Source organism: Diabrotica virgifera, chromosome 10 (genome assembly GCF_917563875.1).
Source record: "Diabrotica virgifera virgifera chromosome 10, PGI_DIABVI_V3a".
NCBI classification, from domain to species: domain Eukaryota; kingdom Metazoa; phylum Arthropoda; class Insecta; order Coleoptera; family Chrysomelidae; genus Diabrotica; species Diabrotica virgifera.
The window spans coordinates 106,096,111-106,117,863 of NC_065452.1; the positions used below are offsets into that span (position 1 = coordinate 106,096,111).

At 34.4% G+C, this 21,753-nt stretch overlaps 1 protein-coding gene across 3 annotated transcripts in view; it reads left to right on the top strand.

The window, feature by feature from the left end:
- The window catches only part of LOC126878550 (segmentation protein cap'n'collar), a 633,197-nt gene that overhangs the window by 499,630 nt on the left and 111,814 nt on the right, over positions 1 to 21,753 (top strand). For all 3 annotated transcript variants that reach the window (XM_050641323.1, XM_050641324.1, XM_050641325.1), the window contains one exon: positions 17,852 to 18,116. In XM_050641323.1, the coding sequence (XP_050497280.1) occupies positions 17,852 to 18,116 (265 nt within the window). The remainder of the gene's footprint in view (positions 1 to 17,851; positions 18,117 to 21,753) is intronic.

Genomic DNA, 21,753 nt, shown 5'->3' on the forward strand with positions numbered 1-21,753 from the left:
GATTTTCAAAGGTGTCGTTGAGTTCGTGATTTGTTGCTATGTTTGAGACAACTAACTTCCTTAATTCAGGAAGATCATCCTGAAAATGAGGAATTTGATGAAGAGAAAAATCGATGGGATTGTCTCTAATAAAGCTAGGTCCGCATAACCAGTCTTCGGTGGTCTGGGGATTATCAAAGACATTTATCCCTCTGGAAGCGGGGTCAGCGATGTTTTCGTGACTTCTGACGAAATGGAAATCACAAGGAAAAGTTTCCAACAAGGAATTGACCTTTTGAATTCTGTTTTGTACAAAAATGTTCCAAATGTGTTTTTTAGAAAGTATCCAAGACAAGGCAATTGTAGAGTCAGCAAAGAGATGAGATGAAGATATACTCAAATTTTTCTTGAAGATGTGAAAAAGTCTATGAGCCAGAGTGACTCCCAACACTATTCCACAAAGTTCCAATTTGGGGATGGTGAGTTTATTTTTTAGCGGAGAAATTTTGTTTTTAGAAGCGATAAGCCGCGACGATACAGAAAAGTCTGAGTATGTCGCTTTGAGATACACACAAGTGCTGTATATTTTTTCCGATGCGTCGGTGAAAATAATTAATTGAACATCAACAACTTTCTTTTGTAAAAGTAAGCATCGAGGTACCTTGACCTCTTCTATAGTTTTGAATGTCGATAAGAGGTTTTGCCAATTTTTCATAATGATGGGTGAGTCAATGGGTTGATCCCAGTCCAATTTCTGGGACCATATTTCCTGTATCAAGAGCTTAGCGTTCACAAGGACAGGGGATAACCATCCTAGCGGGTCATACAAAGTAGCAATGTAGGAGAGAATAGTACGTTTAGTAACAACATTAGCCAATTTGAAGATAGGAGTTTTAAACGAAAAGTGGTCGCGTTCTGAATCCCAGAATATGCCTAAGACTTTATCAGATCCCGTGAAGTTAAGACTGACTTCAGAGACGGGATTTAAATTGTGTTGAGACAGAAATTCTGAAGAACTGCAGTTCCACTTGTGGAGGAGGAAACCATGGGTTTCTAGCAAAGAAGTTAATTGTTCGAAAAGACAACTTAATTCATGAAGACTGTCAGCACCGCTGATCAGGTCATCCATATAGATAGATTCTTGCAGAACACTAGTAGCAAGTTCGTGGGTATGTTTGTTGTTGTCAGCGATGTGCTTGATAACTCTTTGAGCGATAAATGGGCTACTTGGGAGCCCGAAGGGTAATCTTTGAAATTGATAGCACCGTAAAGGCTGCTGAATATTGTCCCTAAAGAGAAAATTTAACAGAAATGTTTCAGTGGGACAAATGGCGATTTGTAGGAACATAGCCTTGATGTCGCCTACTAGTGCGAATTTAAACTGACGAAACTTAGCGAGAATGTCAAAAAGTTCATGTTGGACGACATAACCTTTGTCTATGACGTCACTGAGGGAGATTCCCGTAGACGATTTATTGTTTGGATCGAAAACTATACGAGTGGAAGTAGTAGAGTTGGATTTGAAAACGGGAAAGTGAGGGAGAAAGTAATTAGGTTTACCTGAGTCATTTAGCATTTTTAACGGCACTTGAATTATTTGTCCGTTATTGAGATATTCCGATATAATGTCCTGATATTTTTCCAATAAATCAGGGTTGAGTTGAAAACGTTTCTCGAGACTGAGAAAACGTCTTTTTGCCGAGAGAAACGAATTTCCCATGTCTATATCTTCGATAGGGAGTTTGAGATTGAGTGTGGACTCATATCGTCCATTGGGGAGAACATTAACATGTTTTACAAAATTAATTTCAGCGGGGTGATCATTAATGAGATCGGTGTTCTGAGGAGCGGCTTCTTCCAGCTCCCAGAATTTTTGTAAATGATCGGATAGTTCCTCGTTGGACACTACCGGCTCATTTACGGCGGAAGGAGTGTTATGAGAACAACAAGTAACGAGAGAGTTTGAATAAAATTCCAAAGCCTTTTTAGTATTTTTCGACTTAAGAGCAAAGTCTGGAACTGACCCTGATATCGTGTACCCGAGTAGAGTGCGTTGAAGAACGGGAAGACCTTTTCCCAAACGAATTATTTCAGGTTGAATGATATCGTTATACAGGTCTGCACCGAGCAGGATACCAATTGGGGATGTTACATGGAACATCGGATCACCTAATGGTATCTCTGAGGGTATGTTTAGTTTGCTCGCCGAAATAGAAATTTGAGGAAGCGGATTTGTTATCTTTGGGAGTACAGAGCACGAGATGTCAAAAGGAACGTCGTTAGCGACAGCGAAAATTGTTGTATCTACAATAGATTGAGACGAGGATGAGGTGGAGTTAATTCCATTGATCCGTAATTTTCCATCTCTAGTGGTGAGTGACAGTTCCTTTACGAGGTCAGCACTAATAAATGAAACCTGTGAGGCCGAGTCTAAGAGTGCCTTTGCGAAGACCCTCTTGCCGCTAGGAGCGACAAGATAGACCTGGAGTGTGCTTAATAACACCAAATGATTATCAAGCGAGGCTGCAGATAGAGCCATTGAATGTGGAGTCGAATTTTGAAGATTAACTTCCGTTTCAGGAGCTCTAACATGTGAGGGCCCCTGTTGTGAATTACCCTGTGTATGGGAGTTATTTGAGATAGCGGTTTTATTATGATTATTTGAGTTGTGTTGGCCAACAGCCGCGGAAGGGTTACTATGACCCGTTTTGTCGAAATGGAGCAACGTGTGATGACGAGATTTACAAACTATGCAAGAGAATTTGGATTTACACTGATCGAGCATGTGAGACCCAAGACAATTAATACAAAATTTATTTTGTTTGACAAAACTAAAACGTTCTTTAGAATTCAACTGCTTGAACTGAGGACAAGAGTAGATCGAGTGAGAGTCGTTGCAATAGGAACATTTCTTAGGACCTAAGCGAGGCGAAAGGTTACTGGTAGAAGTGTCTGAGGCTAGGTGTAAAGAGTGTCTGGAAGTAGTAGTCGATTTTGGTTTTGATTGAGATTGAATATTCTCAAGATGAACAACGCGTGTCTCGATTTCCCCTAGAAAATGGACAAAATCAGGGGTAGCTTGGCTACCACCGGATTGGAACTCAAGAGCCCTAATGGTAGGTGCGTCGAGTTTCTGAGTAGCGATATGTATGAGAAGTAAATGCAAGAGATCTGAAGGGGGCCTATTCAAGTTCAATAGGGCCTTGAAATTATTTGACATGACCGTATGAAAATTTCTTAATTGTGAGTGATTTGCGTTTCCAGAAATAGGAGGCGCATCAAGAATTTGAGAGATGAGAGTTTTGATAAGCGATTTAGAGTTGGCGTACCTTTGTGTCAGGTTATCCCGGGCTATTTTGTAATTGTCACCTGTGAGTGGGATATGCTCGAGAAGCGTCAAAGGCTCGGAAGTTAGAAAACTTTTGAGGTAAATGAGTTTTTCCAGATCACTTAATGTAGTATCAGATCCTATTATTGTATCAAAGGTCTCAATGAATGAATTGTATTCAGTAACTAAGCCACTAAATGGTTTTAACTGAATACGAGGGAGGTTTACTGTTCGTTGCCTAGCCATAGACTGTGAGGTTAGAGAAGAATTAGGGTCAAATTGGAGGGAGGGGGTAGCAGTCACATTAGAACTTTCAATGACCTCTAACCTTTCTTCCAATAGAGAAATTGTATCCAAATATTTATCAAAAACCACAGAGGAATCAGTAGAGGGGGTAGGTTCCTCGGGGATCGTCTCCAGCACATTTTGAGCATCGCGGAAAAGTCCGTAAGAATGTTTGAGTTGTGAAATTATTTCACGAATTTTATATTTGTTTAGAGAATTAAGAGTTGTGGGAACCGAATCAGCCAACTTGGTTATATCAAGTTTTGCGGTGAGCCTCTGTCGGTTATATTTTGATCGGTCAGCCATGTTGCGAGAATGTGAGATTAGATAGATTATTTGCAAATGTCTAAACCTATAAATCGATGCGAAAATGAGAGAATATGTACAATATATTATATATTACACGTTTAATAGTGTGAGATTGGCTTAATAGTATCACCCTGTATGAGCGCAGATTAGTATATGAAATGCAAAACTATAAAATTTCAAAATATATGCAATTTTCCAAAATGGGTATTTTTCAGCAAGTGTGAGACACCCTTAACAAGTATTTAAATTAATTAAATTGAAGGAAAAAACAATTATTTATTTTCTATAGTTTTCTAGAAGTGTAAAATGAGCTTAAGCGAAGCTAAATGTAGCAAAAACTTACAATTTATGCAAGAAAACAAAATTATTTTTAATAATTTTTGTAACCTGTGAACCAGGCTTAATCGGATTCAAAATTATAAATTTAATTTAAATCAAAAGGTTGAACAAACAATGTTAAAATTATAACACCCGTACTATCAGCCAAGAAATGAGTACACTTTTTGTATACTATAAACAGAAAAATATATTTACGAAAATAAAATAATGTAATATATGCAAATATTTTTTCATACAAACAAAACGACTCCTTTATTTGAACAAAGCAAGTAGTTTCTGAAATTGCACGTGTAGACCGGGCTTAACAACCTACCAGCTATTGTAGAGACGTGCTGGGTTAAATACTGAGAATTTGAGTGCAGAAAGAGAGGAATATTTTATTTTTGTGCCGGGGCGGCGTGGCTTGGAAATTTCCAAATGCAACAGAAAGACACTATAAATGAAAAACCGTTATTCTCAGAATAGAGATTATCAAAATATGCAAATACGAAGGACCTTGAGGATTTAATTAATAAATAATTAATATGATACGGCTCGATGGAACAGAAATGTTTAGGCAATACGTAAAGTATCCTTAACAATAGTAACCTATACTTATTGTACGGTTATAGAGTATATTCCCATAGGTAAGCTGGTTAAGAGTAGATAACGATTTTTCATATGTAATTTAAAGTATTATCTGCATAAATGGCACAAAGAATATTTGCTACGAGAGGTATATGGTTCAAAATGCATACAGTATCACGACTAATAAGTTATGTTCACATACATGTAGAGTACTCACAGTTTTATTCCTTGATGACGTGTCACATCAGAGCTCTGATTGAATTCCATAATCCATTTGGTTCATTTGTAAGGCACTCACTAATACGCTAAATAAATCATCGTCGATAATACTGAGCAGATTGAATTATCTGAGCGGTATAAAACGATAGCAAAAAAAAGCCGGTAAAATGCGGCCTTTTTACGAATAGCGGGAGCGTCGATAGATTAGAGATGATTCTCGTTAGGAAGCTTTTGACGATCTGCCCCGGCGAGGGGTTCAAATGCGAGTCTCAACAATAACCTGGAGTTTCCAGAAAGGTTACATAAATACTACTTGAATTTTAAGTAATCAGTAGTACAGGGGCGTAACTAATTATTTTAGTGAGCCGTGTATAATATATTTATTGTACATATGGTCATATAAATAAAAAACTGGAAGAAAGAATGCATATGTGATAGTCAGTTTGGGTTCAGAAACGAACTAGGAACCAGAGAGGCGTTATTTGCATAGGGATGGGAAAAACCTACCGGTTATAACCTAAAACCGGTTTTTTAATTCGAAACAACCGGTTTTACCGGTTGTTTTTTTGTCCCAGTTATAACCGGTTTTTTCTTTTTAAAGTAATAACCGGTGAAAACCCGAATAAGTTACCTGTGGAAAAAAATTAATTTAGAGAAAAATGAAGAAATTTCTATCTATTTTCGATCTCAATCATATTATGTATTATAAATAATATGCGAAGTAATTAACCCAAAACAACCATAATTCAACTTTTATTTACTAATAGAGAACTGGACGAAAGTGTCACATCAGCTTTTATGAAACAATTTTGGGAATAGTTATTTAGATTTAGATAATAATATTTACATAAAAAAGTAAGCGATCTGCTTGAAATCGATATTCCAACCATCATCAAAAAATTGTTTATACAGTACTTGAGACTCTTGTATGAAATGTGAATACCGAAATACGATTAGGAATCTCCATTATGTAATTTTTAAACAATAAATAATTCTTAGGAAATAAAAGGTAGGTATTGTACAAACGTATTAAAAAATATTACCTACTGAAATTTTTTGATGAAAATAGAGAAGTAAATAATGAATTGGTTTATCGAATTTATTTAAATAAAATATAAGTCATTTGGATATTTTTTTAAACTCAATAGATCCAAGGGACATTTCGGTAGATCGGTAGGATCATCACTTTTGGGAATATCCCAAAGGTATGGTAATTTGAAAGCGCCTGGGAAAAATTTTATAGGTTGAATTGGTTGGGGAATTTTTCGGGAGGAAAATTGAGCAAACTAAAGTGCAATATAAATGTAACATTATAACCTATTGAGTATTTGCTTTTGATTAAAAAAACCGAAAACCGGTTTTTTGAACAACCGGTTTTTTTGACCGGTTATAATCGTCAGGTTAAACCGTAAGTAAAAAAAACGGTATAACCGAAAACCGGTTTTTTGTTCAACAACCGCCATCCTTTAAATGTGATAGCTCAAAGTTGCATGAATATGAATATGGATATGCACGTTTGTTACGTTGACTTTGAAAAAGCATTTGACAAAGTAAGACATGAAAAATTAGTCCAATATCTAAACACAAAGATATAGACAAACGAAACTTAAGGAAAATAACAAACCTTTACTGGAATTACAAAGCACATATTGTACTAGGTAACGAATCCAGTTCAGAAATTGAAATCAGGAGAGGAGTTATGTAGGGATGTATTATGTCTCCATTACTATTCAATGTATGTATATGGTGAATCAATTTTTAAAGAAGCATTACTATTTGAAAGTGAAGGAATAATCATTAACGGAAGACCTATTTTAGCAACATAAGATGTGCAGATGACAGCGTGATTATGGCAAGCTCTGCTGAACAACTCCAACTACTACTAAACAAGACAAGTAGTTTCTTTGAAAATATGGACTAAAAAGATTATAAAAAGGCTAAATATATGATAATAACAAAGAAAAAAATATACAAAGCCACACATAATTGGGTGATATTCCAATAGAAAGGGTACAATTACACAAATACAATTACTACAATCCAGGAACCTGGATTTCAGAAAATAATGATCGAACATCAGAAATTAGAGCCACGATAGAAAGAGCAAGAAATACGTTTGTAAAAATGAAAACAATTATTTGCAATGAAGACCTTGGATTAGAACTGAGAGTAAGATCTCTGAGATGTTATGTGTTTTCGATACTACAATATGGACTTGAAAGCTGGACACTGAAAAGTACATATAAAGCATACATGAAAAACACATAAGTAAGCTTCAATCATTTGAAATGTGGTTTTACAGAAGGATGCTATGAATAGCATTGACACAGAAGAAAACAAACACGGAAGTATTGGGCAAGAAATGGGCAAAAAAATCGAAATAAGTAATAAACACAATAAAAATAATACAGTTAGAATATCTGGGACACGTAATGAGGGGACAGCGATATGAGATGCTAAGACTGATAATAAAGGGAAAGATAAGAGGAGGAAGGAGTATGGAAAGAAGGAGAGTGCCATGGTTGAAAATTTTAAGGGACTGATTTAAATGCAGTTCAATAGAACTCTTCATAGCAGCGATAGATAGAGTAAAGAGAGTGATGACATCCAACCCCCGATTAGAAGACGGCACTTAAAGAAGAAGAAGGAGATATTAGGAAGTGTCTCCAAATTATTTAAGGGATTGTTCCCATCGTTCTAAAATCACTTTTCCATTCAAACACATTTCAAAATAATGTACATAGCATTTCAAATAGCTTCGGCGTTCGATATTTCATCAGCTCCTGATATATTCACTCTAAACCTGCAGATTTTTTCAGTGTCATACTTGTAGCAGCTTCTTCATATTAATGTTGTACTGGTACGTCTACCTTTTTTCTTCTTTTTCTTCTTCTTTCCCTTTATTAGCAATTCTGATTGTTCATTGGCGGATTGATACCTCTATGGAAGGTTGTCACTCTATCTTTTGCGCGGTCGGCCGATATTTCTTCTACCGATTGGTGATTTATCTCTTGCTATCTTGACTACACGTGTCTCCCCCATTCTGGTTATGTGGTTATTCCATTCTTTTTTTTCTATTTAGTGTCCATTCGTTTATACACTGTACGTTACATTGTCTTCTAATGTCTTCACTCCTCTTTCGATCTCTCAGCGTATTTCCTACGCGTCTACCTTTTTTGTGTGTGTAGAAACCTAAGTTGTAAATTTTACTAAATTTTATTGGGAGTAGGTATTAAACACAATAAAAATAAGAAAGTTACAATATCTGGGGCACGTAATGAGGAGACAGCGATATGAGATGATAAGACTGATAATAAAGGGAAAGATAAGAGGAGGAAGGAGTATGGAAAGAAGGAGAGTGCCAGGGTTAAAAAATTTAAGGGACTGGTTTAAATGCATTTCAATAGCACACTTCAGAGCTCCCTTCCTCCTAAGTGGCTTCTCTATTGAGGTTGGCGATCAATATGGCAAATTTCTCTCTGTTCTGGGCTTGGTGGATTAAGTCATTCCCTGTTGTGTGGGTCCAATCTCTGATGTTTCGGAGCCAGGATTTTTTCTTTCTTCCTATACCCCTTTTACCTTCGATTTTGCCTTCTAATATTACCTGAAGCTGCTCAAATTCCCTATGGCGCATTATGTATCCTAGACACTTAGAGCAGCGGTAGATAAAGTACTAAAGACAGTAACTATGATCTCCAACCTCCGATTGGGAGACGGCACTTAAAGAAGAAGAAGATAGTAGGGATTGCGTCCATTATCCACCCTTGAAAAACACCATCTTTTGCACTCTGAGCTATTCCAGGTCAATTCAACACACTTTGAATTAATTTTTTTTCCTGACCTATTTAGATTTTGTTAAAATTTAGAGTACTCATAGTGGATGAATAGGTGAAGAAAAATACAAAATTTTAAATTTTTATCTCAAGCCGTTTCCGAAATATGGTTATGTAAAGATGTCCAAAAAAATCCAAAACAACGCGACCATACTCTTTTGGAATGGTTTTAGAAGCTGTCCTAATTGAGCTAGAATGCTGAGAGAGTATATGTAGAAGTACATAATTTAAAATTTTCATAATATTCCTACAAATACATAGTACTGTTGTTAATAACATATAAAAATTTTATCATGGGATGGTGATGGATTCAACATAAAAAATTAATTTCACACATACAGTATGGTGCAAATGAAAGGAATAAATTCGTAATTTCAAAAGCTGCCGACTTTAAGGAAAAATCCCGAAACTGGTCAAGTTTTATTTTTAAATTGTAATTTTTTGGCATAGATATCATTTAAAATAGATTTATATATATAAAAATATCATTTTAATGTAAATAAATTACATCGGTACATTCTTCTTTTTTTTGTCAAATAATTTAATTAAAATAACTTTTTTGCCACCCTGTATAAACAATTATATTAATGTTTATATTACTGAATAGAGAATTAAATAACCTTCCAAATAAGCTAGCACACGGCCCCTAGTCTCATTAAAAAAATCATCGATTACGTCATCACGCCCAGATGGATGACGACACTAGTAAAAAAACTTGTTTATCATGTTGTATTATCACTGTAAAGAGCTTTAAAAATGCTGCAAAATGACACTTCTACCAGCATTCTAGCTCAATTAGAACAGCTTCTACAACCATTCCAAAAAAGTATGGTCGCGGTGTTTTGGAATTTTTTGGAAAACTTTACATAACCATATTTCGAAAACGGTTTGAGATAAAAACAAATTATAACCAAACCTGAAGAGGGGTGGAAATTAGGTGTGCTGGGTTGCTATGGAATGACCCCTCTTTACGTAGATAAAAAACATTTAAATGAAAGGAGATGATTGCATTTCTTTTCAACTCTTGTCAAGCTTATGGTTTAACATGTTGTCGTCCTAATTACCTCTTTCTAAGGCCTTGTTCATATAAGAGCGGTTTGCCAACCTCGACGCCGCGATTTACCTGTTTTCCCCCTATTTTAATTGATCTCACCCTAACGCCGCCTTTGAAGTCACCAAGAAGAAAAATAGGGGGAAAATAGGTAAACCGCGACGTCGACGTTTGCAAACCGCCCTATATGAACAAGCCCTAAGTGGAATAATTGGAAAAAGTACTTCAAGAAGGTGTTTAGATATTATAAAAGTTTATTGATCTCCATGGAATTATTTTAATGAACAATAGATCGCCTTTTGATGATAAATATTTGCGCTCAAATCTTAACTAGCAGTCACTCAATAACTTCTTGAAATATAAATTTACAGTTTGAATTATATCCAGATGATACATTTAGCACTTTAATCACGCAAAGTTTTCAATTACGTTACATAAAAAGAGATTAAAACAATTTTTTGTTGCAACTCGTAGACAAGATTAATTAAACTCTATGATTAATTGCAAAACGGATTTGATCTCAGATAATAAAGTAAAATTTCTTAAGAACGTAGTCAATTACCTTTTATCGATATATATTTCGATAATATATCATTACTGAAATGTAGATCAGAGAGCAAGGTTTTCTAAAATTGGAACTAATAAAATAATTAACTGTCTATCGAGATAATTTATTTTAGATGCCTGCAACATAGTTGAAAAAATTAATTGAAATAGGGACAATGATTATCATTAGATAATCAACTACCAATGTTAATAAATTGCAATAATTTAGTTTATTAATTCAGTTAATAGTTTGGAAAATGTAAAACTCATCTTCTCTTCCTTGCTTGTAATTTCATCTTCCTTCGGAGCCTGACGATTTTGTTAAACATATGTTTTTGCACCTATTACATAAATTTTTGCAACTACAGTATTACAGTATGCGGCAAAATAAACAGTACTGAAATGAATATTGAAATGTTTATGATTATTTATATATCTAGTATACATGATATAGCCTTGCAAACATTATTCACGACGACGCAGGTTCCCGATAAAACAGATGTTAAAGATGCCCTCTGGGCAGTGGCAGATTCACGGGGAGGGCATGTATTCTCAACTCTCCTGTATGGAGTAGAGGCATGTACCCTTACAGAAACAAGCAGTAAGTAAATAACAGCATTCGAAATGTGGTGGAGGCATCGAGGCCAACGAAAATGTTTTACAAAGAATAGGTCAAGACCAAAAGCTAATCCTCATCATCATCATCAATGGCGTTACAACTCTTCGTGAGTCTTTGGCGCGTTTACTATTGCCTTCCATGTTTGTCGGTCCTGTGCCGCTATTTCCCATTGTCTCACTCCCATTTTCTCCAGTTGTTCTTTGACTGCATCTTTCCACCTTTTTATAGGCCGTCCTACAGTCCTTCTTCCATGTGCCCTTTCCCAGAACACATTGTTTATAAGGCGATTGTTGTTAGGTACTTAATTACCAAATTTTTAATTATAATTAAATTTACATTTTTAATTACATTGTTTGTAATTACCAAAAGCTAATCTTCACAGTAAAACATTCAAAATTTACAAAACTCTCATATTTTGGTCATGTGGTGAGAAACGATAAATACCACATTATACAAGTTATCATGCAGGGTAAATTAAAAGGAAGCAGAGGACCAGGTAGACGACAAATCTCTTGGCTAAAAAATCTGAGACAATGGACGGGTAAAAGATCCTTAGAACTGTTTAGAACCGCTGTAAACAAACATATGTGGGTTTATTTTCTTATTTTTGATTTATGTTCCACGGGATATTTTTTAATGAAAGCTGAAATGGCACAATGGCATTAGGGTTCCCACCGATAGTTGAGGTTACTGAGCACTGGCTTGAAGTCAACGAGCCTTTCTTTGTAGAAAAATATTCCACTATTGCTAGGTATGATCGTCCAAGTTCAGCTCATGGAGGCACCCTAATTCTTTCTACAAATAATGATTTTTCTATGGTAACAAAATATGACTTTCTATTAAGTGAAGCATTCTTTGAGTTTTCCTTAGTTTACAGTAAGAACCTTAATCTTTATATTATTTACATTTATAGATCACCTGACTCTTCCGTGTAACTATTTTTTCAGAACCTGTTTAATTTGTTAGATGATCTGCCCCATAAAAGCAGAAAAATTTTTTGTGGGGACTTCAACATTAATTAAACTGCTGCTTGTGCTACACAAATATCCCTGGTCAACATATTTGAATCGTATGGTCTAACAATGCACATTGATTCTCCTACAAGGCTTACAAAAACTTCATCTACCATAATTGATTATATTGTCTCAGATTTCTCACCCCGTGATGTCTGCGCTACAACTGTTAATGCGGGACTATCTAATCATGAAGCGGTTTATACGAAGTTTGACATCTGCAGCAAGCCCTCCTCGAAAGCTCGACGTTTAAGCAGGATTTTTTCCGCTCGGAACTTTCGTAAATTCCAAAATTTATGCTTAACCTCTGAGTGGCACTTTCCTACTATGGAGGTCGAGTATAATTTCAGTGATTTTTTTAATAAGCTTGTCTGTATCTTCAATAAAGCATTTCCTTTAATCACAATTAAGCCAAAACATCGCAAACCCTGGACTACCAAAGCATATCAGCCAAAAATATGCGTTTACTACTGTACATCAAGAAATTTACTACCAACGTCTCTGTTACTGATATATCACCAAGTACAGGGCAATCTATTTAAAACTTATAAAATCGGCCAAAAAATTGTCCTATCAAAATCGTCTCAGAAGCTCTAAAAATGTTGCAAAAGAAACTTGGTCCGTAATAAACGATCTTCGAAATAAAACTCACACAGCTCAAACATTTTCCCTTCCAGACCCAGAAAATCTAAATGAATACTTTGTTAATGTGAGTAAAAATATAACATCAACTATTGTGTCACAACAAGATCCCATTTCCTATCTCCCTAATTCAGGAAAGGTCTCGAATTCATTTTTTATAAGACCGGTTGATAAATCTGAACTGATCCAAACAATCAATAGTATAAAAAGCAAATCTTCCTGTAGTACCGATGGACTATCCATAAAATTTTTCTCAAATCTCCCAGACAATGTGTTGGGAGTCCTCATTTCTCTAATTAATTATTCTTTTGAGAAAGTTAAATTTCCAGAGTGCCTAAAGATGGCCATCATTATTCCTCTTCATAAGGGTGGTGAACAATCTAATGCCTGCAATTATAGACCTATTGCATTACTACCGGTACTCTCCAAAATAATTGAGAGACTCATAAAAGCCCGACTTATGTCCTTTCTCGTTGATAACAACATTTTATCACAAAATCAGTTCGGCTTTTTAAATAATAAATGTACCACCGATGCCATGTTTTCTGTACTACATGAGGTTTATCAAGCATTAAACAATAATCTGCACACTGCCACTGTTTTTTGTGATTATGCCAAAGCTTTTGATTGTGTAAATCACGACATTTTGATAAAAAAACTAGATTTCTATGGAATTCGAGATATTTCTTTGAACTGGTTTCAATATCACTTGGATAATAGGAAACAACTGGTTAGCGCAAATAATACAGACTCTAGTCTCAAAAATGTTGTATTTGGGGTACCACAAGGTTCAGTATTGGGCCCTCTACTTTTCCTTATCTTTATTAATGACATCACTAGTTTAAAAATCGATGGAAAAGTTTTTCTTTTTGCTGACGATACCAGTATCACTTGGAGCAACTCAAATATTGCAACTCTTCATGCTCCTATAACTTCTGATCTACTCACAATAAAATCCTGGTCCGATTCTAATTTACTCTCTTTAAACGTAGATAAAACAGTAGCATTATCCTATAAAGGAGCTCTTCAACCCTTACCTCTTCATAACAGCCAGATCAGTATCGTTGATTCTGTAAAGTTTCTTGGTATTTTTTTAGATAGCAACCTTAAATGGTCCCTTCATATCTATGTGTTAAGCAAGAAACTATCCTCAGCTTGCTTTGCAATAAGATCTGTTTTGAAGGAAATGAATTTAGACTCTTCCAAAATAACATATTTTTCTTTGTTTGAGTCCCATCTTCGATATGGTCTTCCTTTTTGGGGTTCTGGTACAGTTGCCAAATTACTTTTATTCTATTATATTCTATTTATATTATTTTTAAATTACAAAAAAGAGCAATAAGATATCTGTTTGGTCTCAAAAGAACAACACATTGCAGAAGCTACTTCAAAGATCACATGATTCTAACACTACCTTCTTTATATATTTTAGAAACTGTTTGCTTAATTCGTAAACATCTACACGTCTTTCCAGCAATACCGAGACATGACTATTCCACCAGAAATTCTACCTTTGACATATATGTACCGATCCCGTCCAGTGAGTTAGTAAAGAAATCTATATTATATTCTGCAAAAAACTATACAACCATCTCCTTCTACAACTTAAATCTGCAACATCTTTCCCCAAGTTCCGTAAATTGACAAAAGCCTATTTATCTGAAAGACCTTATTATTCAATAGCAGAGTTTCTTAACCAATAACTAAGAAAGTACAATATTCTTATTTATAAGTAGAATCTTAATCTATATTTGAATGTCATATGCAGCAGCTTAACTTATTAAATTTTTTAAGGTAGATTACGCAATTTGCAATTTTTTTTAATTTTGCAATAGATTGGTGCTGTTTTTTGTTTCACTTTATTATATTTTATTTATATTGACGATTTATATAATTTTATTAAATTGTATTTGTTATTGTTTTTATTTATGATTCTTGTAAGCTTTGTCTATAAAATTGTTAAATTTTTCATGACAATAAAGCATATTTCTATTCTATTCTATTCTATTCTATTCTATTCTATTCTATTATATTCTATTCTATTCTATTCTATTCTATTCTATTCTATTCTATTCTATTCTATTCTATTCTATTCTATTCTATTCTATTCTATTCTATTCTATTCTATTCTATTCTATTCTATACAATAAAACACTTTAAGACAATGCTGTTATTTTGTTCTATGTATTATGACATCCACCTGTGCCGGTGTACTCAGATATAAAATGGTTATGGTCACGGCCGCGCCAAGGCTTTCAAGCGTCCCGGGGCAAGATATTTTAGGCGCCCCTTTCCTCCTCCCTTTGTAAATAGTTTTTTGTAGCTTAGTGAATCGTTATACGGTATACCTACAAACTATTTTTTATGTGTTAGGAAAGTATTATCACTATCATAATCTAACCATTATCGTCCACTGCTGAACATATGCCTCCTCTAAGTTTCTCCATGTCTCCCTATCTTGAGCTACCAGCTATCCAGTTCCCGGCAGTTCTCTTTACATCGTCACTCCAGCGCGTTGGTGGTCGATTTCTGCTTCGTATATCCGATTGTCCGCCCGCGATCGCTATTCCAATAATCTTCTAGTCTAGCTGTTGTTCGGTGTTCTTGCCACATGACCTGCACATCTCCATTTATTTTTTGCTACATGTTCTACTATGTCTTTGATTTTTTTTCTTTGCTTGATGATATTATTTGGTATTCTGCCTCCTTGTGATTCCTAGTATGGTCCTCTGGGTAACCCTTATTTTCTGCTCTTAGATTTTCAGCAGCAGGAAAGTAATAAACTGATAAGTTATTATGAATACTATAAATATTTACAAAAAACAACGATTACCATTAGGTTTGTTCTAGCATCAGTTTCAAACGGTTTGAAACCATCAGCGAATAGTGGACCAGCGTGAGTAGAGGGGATAGCACTGGTGATTGTATTATGTTTTCTCACTGACCAACTGTTTGCTGACGGTTTTTGACTAGTTTGACTGTTTGCTAGAATAAACCTATTATAGTCCATTTCTCACGGTTTTTGCTCCGTATTTTAAAGAACCGCTTGGATTGGCATGAAATTTGGCATACCCATAGCTAATTTATAACAAAGAAAAAAATTGATATTGCGTCGTCGGGGATGAAAAAATATACGATAAAATTAAGTCCGGAAGTGTATAAACTGACTGATAAACCACTTTTGTTCCATATACAGTTTCTTTCACTAAGTCAATATTTGAAAACGTTTTTATATACTTGGCTTGGTCTTTGTAACTATGTCACTATGTCTGCACATTTTGTAATCCATTTTAAAAATAGTTCTATGCTATCTAGGCACCTGAAATTTTCAGAATAGCTCAGAACTAGCTAACAATGCAATACTTAACTGCTATTATATGGATAAATCGATTTTTTTAATTTCAAACTATTTTAAAAAAGTGACTAATGCAATGGCATTTAAATTCCATTTTAAAGTACGTTAATAAATCGATAGGTGGTGACTTAATGGTAGAGCGTTAAACTGCAGATCGAGAGGTCCCGAGTTCGAAACCCGACTGTTACGTATATTTTTTAAATGTTTTTAATAAATAATTAAAAGTTACGATATTAACATTCATATTTTATAAGTTAATTATTATATATAAATATTATATGTACTATTTTAAATATTTTCTTTTGAATTATATGACTTTAAATACCTTAGAGAAAATATTCCTCTAAAAAAGTTGATTACAAAATTCTTTTATGACATAGAAATTGAAACAACAAAATAGTTTTTAATTTTATATTGGGTCCTATAAATAATGAAAACGTTTTATTATAAAAAGTTCTGTTTTATAGAAGTGTAATTATTTCGAGTTATTTGCGAGTGAATGTTCATTTTTCAGCATAAAAACCACCGTTTTAGACGGTTTTTGCAAATAATACAAAAAGTGTGTATTTTATTGATGTTCTTAGCAAGAATATAGCTTATAAAAAAATTTAAAAAAAATTGCGCACGCATGAAGTCGGTTTTTAGTCGGTAGATCTAGTAGAGGAAGAGTTGTAGCTCGAGAAAAGTGGGTTTTTATTCGTCCAATTTCAAATCGAACATTTCAACGTGAAATAACCAAAAAATGAAGCACTTTCGGGCAAAACTCGTTATGACTTATTTAAAATATTTAGAAAAAACTTTATTTTTGTTTTTTAGCAGCAAAAGTAAGCCAGTAACGCTGAAAATAAAGTTGGTCCCTTATTTTCTCGTAAAAAATATCGTAAAAATATCCGCTTAATTAGCACCCCAAATGAAATTAATCGTTACAGCTTTACAATTTACTTCACTTATGTATATTTATATGACCTGGAAGTTTTACCATTTCAATGTGCTTATTTTTGAAAAAAAAAAATGGTAATAATATTTTGAAATTTTGAAGGAAATTACTTTTTTTCAAAATTTTTCCCAAGAATATATTTTCGATAAAATTCTTACTTTTTGAGTTATTTGCGAAAAACCGTCTAAAAACGTGTTTTTTTTTGTTGAAAAATGAACCTATTCACTCGCAAATAACTAGAAAAATAGATATTGACTTAGTAATATAAAAACTATATAGAACAACTTAACTTTATAGTTACTTACAATTCGTCAGTTTATCTACTTCCGGACAAATTTTGAAAGTATACTTTTCACCCCGTGAAGGGGTGGTACTCCCCTAGGGCAAAAGCACACGTCGACACAATAGCATTTTCTTCTTTGACATGTTAGCTATGTGTATGCCAAATTTCATGTTAATCCAAGCTGTTCTGTAAAATCAGAGGTATTGCAATATTTTACCGTGAGTGAATGGAGCAATAGTTCAGTTTAATGAGAGAAATAACGTTTTAGGGGATCAAAGTAATAAACTGCTATTTTTATATCTACCGACGATTGGTAAATTTTCAATTTTACAAGATAATAAAATATTACTAATATTTTTGGTAATTTCGGTATTGTCAAATTTTTTTTTCGGCACCTGCCGGCGCCTTTTTGGTTCGGCGCCGGGGGGGCACCGCCCCTCTCCGCCCTTATGGACGGCGCGGCCCTGGTTATGGTATAAACGTATTTCTGTACTTTTAGATATCTAAATATCTGTTTTACCTACAACAGTGTTTCTCTTTCTACAGAGCCGCATGCCCTTCGTAAGAGCAGTGAGCATGGAACAACGATGGCAGGATCTAACAAATTTGCTAAGTCTTCCGAGTTCGGATGGAGGCGGTATTCATCACCATTTCAGTCATCACCACCATCCCTTGCACAACTACACTCACCATCCCCATCCTCATAGCATGAGCTACAGCCCCGAGGCCGCCCGAGGTGTGCTGCTCCACAACGCCACGTTGCCCACGCCCATTGGTGACTTAAATTCGTCTGTGCCATATAGTAATTTAGGTAAGTTTTTTATAATACGCTGAAAACTACATGTACGATGTTTTTCTCTTTTGAAGCAGGATGTGAACTATCGGCCAGTTTAATTCTATTAGTTATAATACAATTATGTATTACAGTACCTGCCAAATTACTTACGAATCTTATTTTTAATGTACAAAACGAATAACCTTGATTACCATGAATGTCCAGGCTGTTTTCATCTGCTGGGGATATATAGATAGTAGATAGTACTGAAAAACTACCCATCAAACGTGGATTACAACAGGGCTGTGTTTTGTCACCCAGTCTTTTTAATCTATACAATGAAGAAATGTTTAGGGTGGCTGTGAATAACAGAGGGACAAGAGACAAGAGGGAGTAAGAGTAGGAGAAGTAATCAACAATATCAGATACTCTGACAATACAGTCTTTTTGCAAAAAAATTAACAAAATCTCATGACATTAGTTGATCTAGTCAGTGAATCAATTTATCGAAGAGGTTTTAAAATTAACATTTCAGAGATAAAGTGGATGGCAGTTGGAAAGATTAATACAGGGTGTAACGAAAATACAGGTCATAAATTAAATCTCATATTCTGAGACCAAAAATAGTTCGAATGAACCGAATTTACCTTAGTGCAAATATGCACATAAAAAAAGTTACAGCCCTTTGAAGTTACAAAATGAAAATCGATTTTTTTCAATATATCGAAAACTATTAGATAATTTTTAGTGAAAATGGACATGTATCATTCTTATGACAGGAACATCTTAAAAAAGAATTATAGTGAAATTTGTGCACCCCATAAAAATTTTATGGGGGTTTTGTTCCCTTAAACCCCCCCAAACTTTTGTGTACGTTCCAATTAAATTATTATTGTAGTACCATTAGTTAAATTCATTATTTCTAAAACTTTTTTGCCTCTCAGTATTTTTTCGATAAGGCAGTTTTTATCGAGTTGCGGCTTCTTTTTTAATATGTTTACATAAACATTTTATGGGGGTTTTGTTCCTTTAAACCCCCCAAATGTTTGTGTATGTTCCAATTAAACTTTTACTGCGGTACCATTAGTTAAACACAGTGTTTTTAAAACTTTTTTGCCTCTTTGTATTTTCTCGAGAAGGCACTTTTTATCGAGATATTACTTCTTCTTTAATATGGTTCAAATATACCTAAAAATGTAAATCATAAATAAATTTTCATATTATTACCAAGTCTCCATAATCGTACTTAGCCATATACAAATATGTGGTGGATTTGCCAAATATTCAAAATATCTCGATAAAAACTGACAAGTACTGAGAGGCAAAAAAGTTTTTAAAATATTGTGTTTAACTAATGGTACAACAATAATAATTAAATTGGAACGTACACAAAAGTTTGGGGGGGTTTAAAGGAACAAAACCCCCATAAAATTTTTATGGGGTGTCCAAATTTTACTATAATTTTTTCTTAAGATACTACTACCATAAGAATATCACATGTCTATTTTCAATAAAATATCTTTAATAGTTTTCGATATATTGGAAAAAATCGATTTTCATTTTGTAACTTCAAAGGGCTGTAACTTTTTTTATGTGCACATTTGTACTAAGGTAAGTTAGGTTCAATCGAACTATTTTTGATCCCAGAATATGTCATTAAATTTATGACCTGTATTTTTGTTACACCCTGTATACATAGATCAAAGTCTGCTTTTTATTAATGGAGAGGAGAACTTATAAACCATTTTAAACACCTTGGCAGCTGGTTAAATGTAAATTTTGACTCTGATGAAGAGATAATAACTAGGATCGAAATATCACGTAAGGCTTTTATTATCTGGAAACCAATTTTATGTAACAGAAACCTGTCGATACAGATTCGCAAGAAGGGCCTGAAATGTTATGTGTGGTCTGTCCTATTATATGATTGGAGATGTGGACATTAAAAACCACAATTTTGAACAAATTAGAAGCATTCGAATTGTGGTGCTATGAACTGATCCTAAAAATACCGCGAGTTTCGCAAACTTCCAATGAAGATGTTCTTAAAATGATGAATTTAGAACGTTTGCTCATAAACATCAAAAAGAGGAGAAAAACAGAATACTTTGGCCATATAATTAGAGGACCTAAATACCACCTATTTCGTCTTATAAAATGTACAAGGAAAAACTCTTTTTTTCGACAAGCGAACAAGTCGAACGAAGCTTTTATGACTTTGTAATATTAGGCAATGATGTGGTTCTACGGTAGAAAAATTATTTCGCGCAGCAGCCGACAGAAAAGTTTCAGAAAATTGTACGACCTAAATGATGACGACCAACGTTTGAGTGTGGACACGACACCTACAGAAGAAAAATCTGTCCGAGTCTTGAAACTTTATGTAGGTTTCTTTTGGCCCAACAAAGAAGCCTATTAAATGGGGACGTTCCTATCCAAATCATTAGATGTTCAGCCAACGCTTTCCTTACGATCAAGAATTCTACCAGGTATTAAACCACGATCATAATTTTGAGGTGGTCAAAGAATTCAAATAATTAGGAACAACAATTACCAGTGACAGCACAGGAAAACGGGAGGTTGAACTACGAATACTGGCGGGGAATAAATCTTTCTTTGCCGTTCAACATCTAATGAGGTCAAAGTTTCTCTCAAGACGTGCCAAAATCCAAATGTACAAAACCATAATACGATCAGCAATGACGTACGGAAGTGAAACATGGACATTGAGAAAGAAAGAAATCAATAAACTATTAGTATAGGAACGCAAAATCTTGAGAGTTATACAGGGTGTTTGGTAAAGAATGGGTCATAGCTTAACCTTAGATTCCTGAGGTTAAAATAGATCGATTTAAGCTAACTTACCTTAGTACAAAAGTTAATAATAACCGAAATACAGGGTGTCAAAGTTAAACTTTTATTTTATTTATTCTTGAATATTTCCTAACAGGCATGGGATAATACCACGAAATTTGGTAAGCGGGGGTTTTTTGGGACCAGAAATCTAAATTCGCCAACAAAAATGATGTATTGCCCAGAGGGCGGCACATACGCCTTTCAGCGCTCATTTAATAGGTTCAAATTTTTTTATTACCCACTCTATTACCCACTCTTTTTGAATCAAAACTTTTATTCTCTTAATATTTTTACTTAAAAAAGGTATACTACATTAATCTCGTCAACCGTTTTCGAGATAAACGCATTTTAAATCTGCGAGGCCACATAATTTTTTGCATAATATCATTGTAGTTACACCCGAAAAATAACTTAAAATCATAAAAATTTACAAAAATGTATCGCAAATTTCTTCAAATGGAATTTGCGATGCAATGACATAAATATGAGAACTGGCACAATTTCTATGGTTTCAAGTTTATTTTTCGGGTCTAACTACAACGATATTATGCAAAAAATTATGTTGTATCGCAGATTTAAAATGGGTTTATCTCGAAAACAGTTGAGTTTAGCGAGATGAGTATAGTATACCTTTTTTTTAAGTAATAATATTAGGAGAATAAAAAATTTTCTTAAAAAAGTATGTAGAGTGGGGGATAAAAAAAACTGAACGTATTAAATGAGCGCTGAAAGACGTATGTGGCGCCCTCTGGGTAATACATCATTTTTGGTGGCGAATTTAGATTTCTCATCCCAAAAAACCTCCTCTTACCAAATT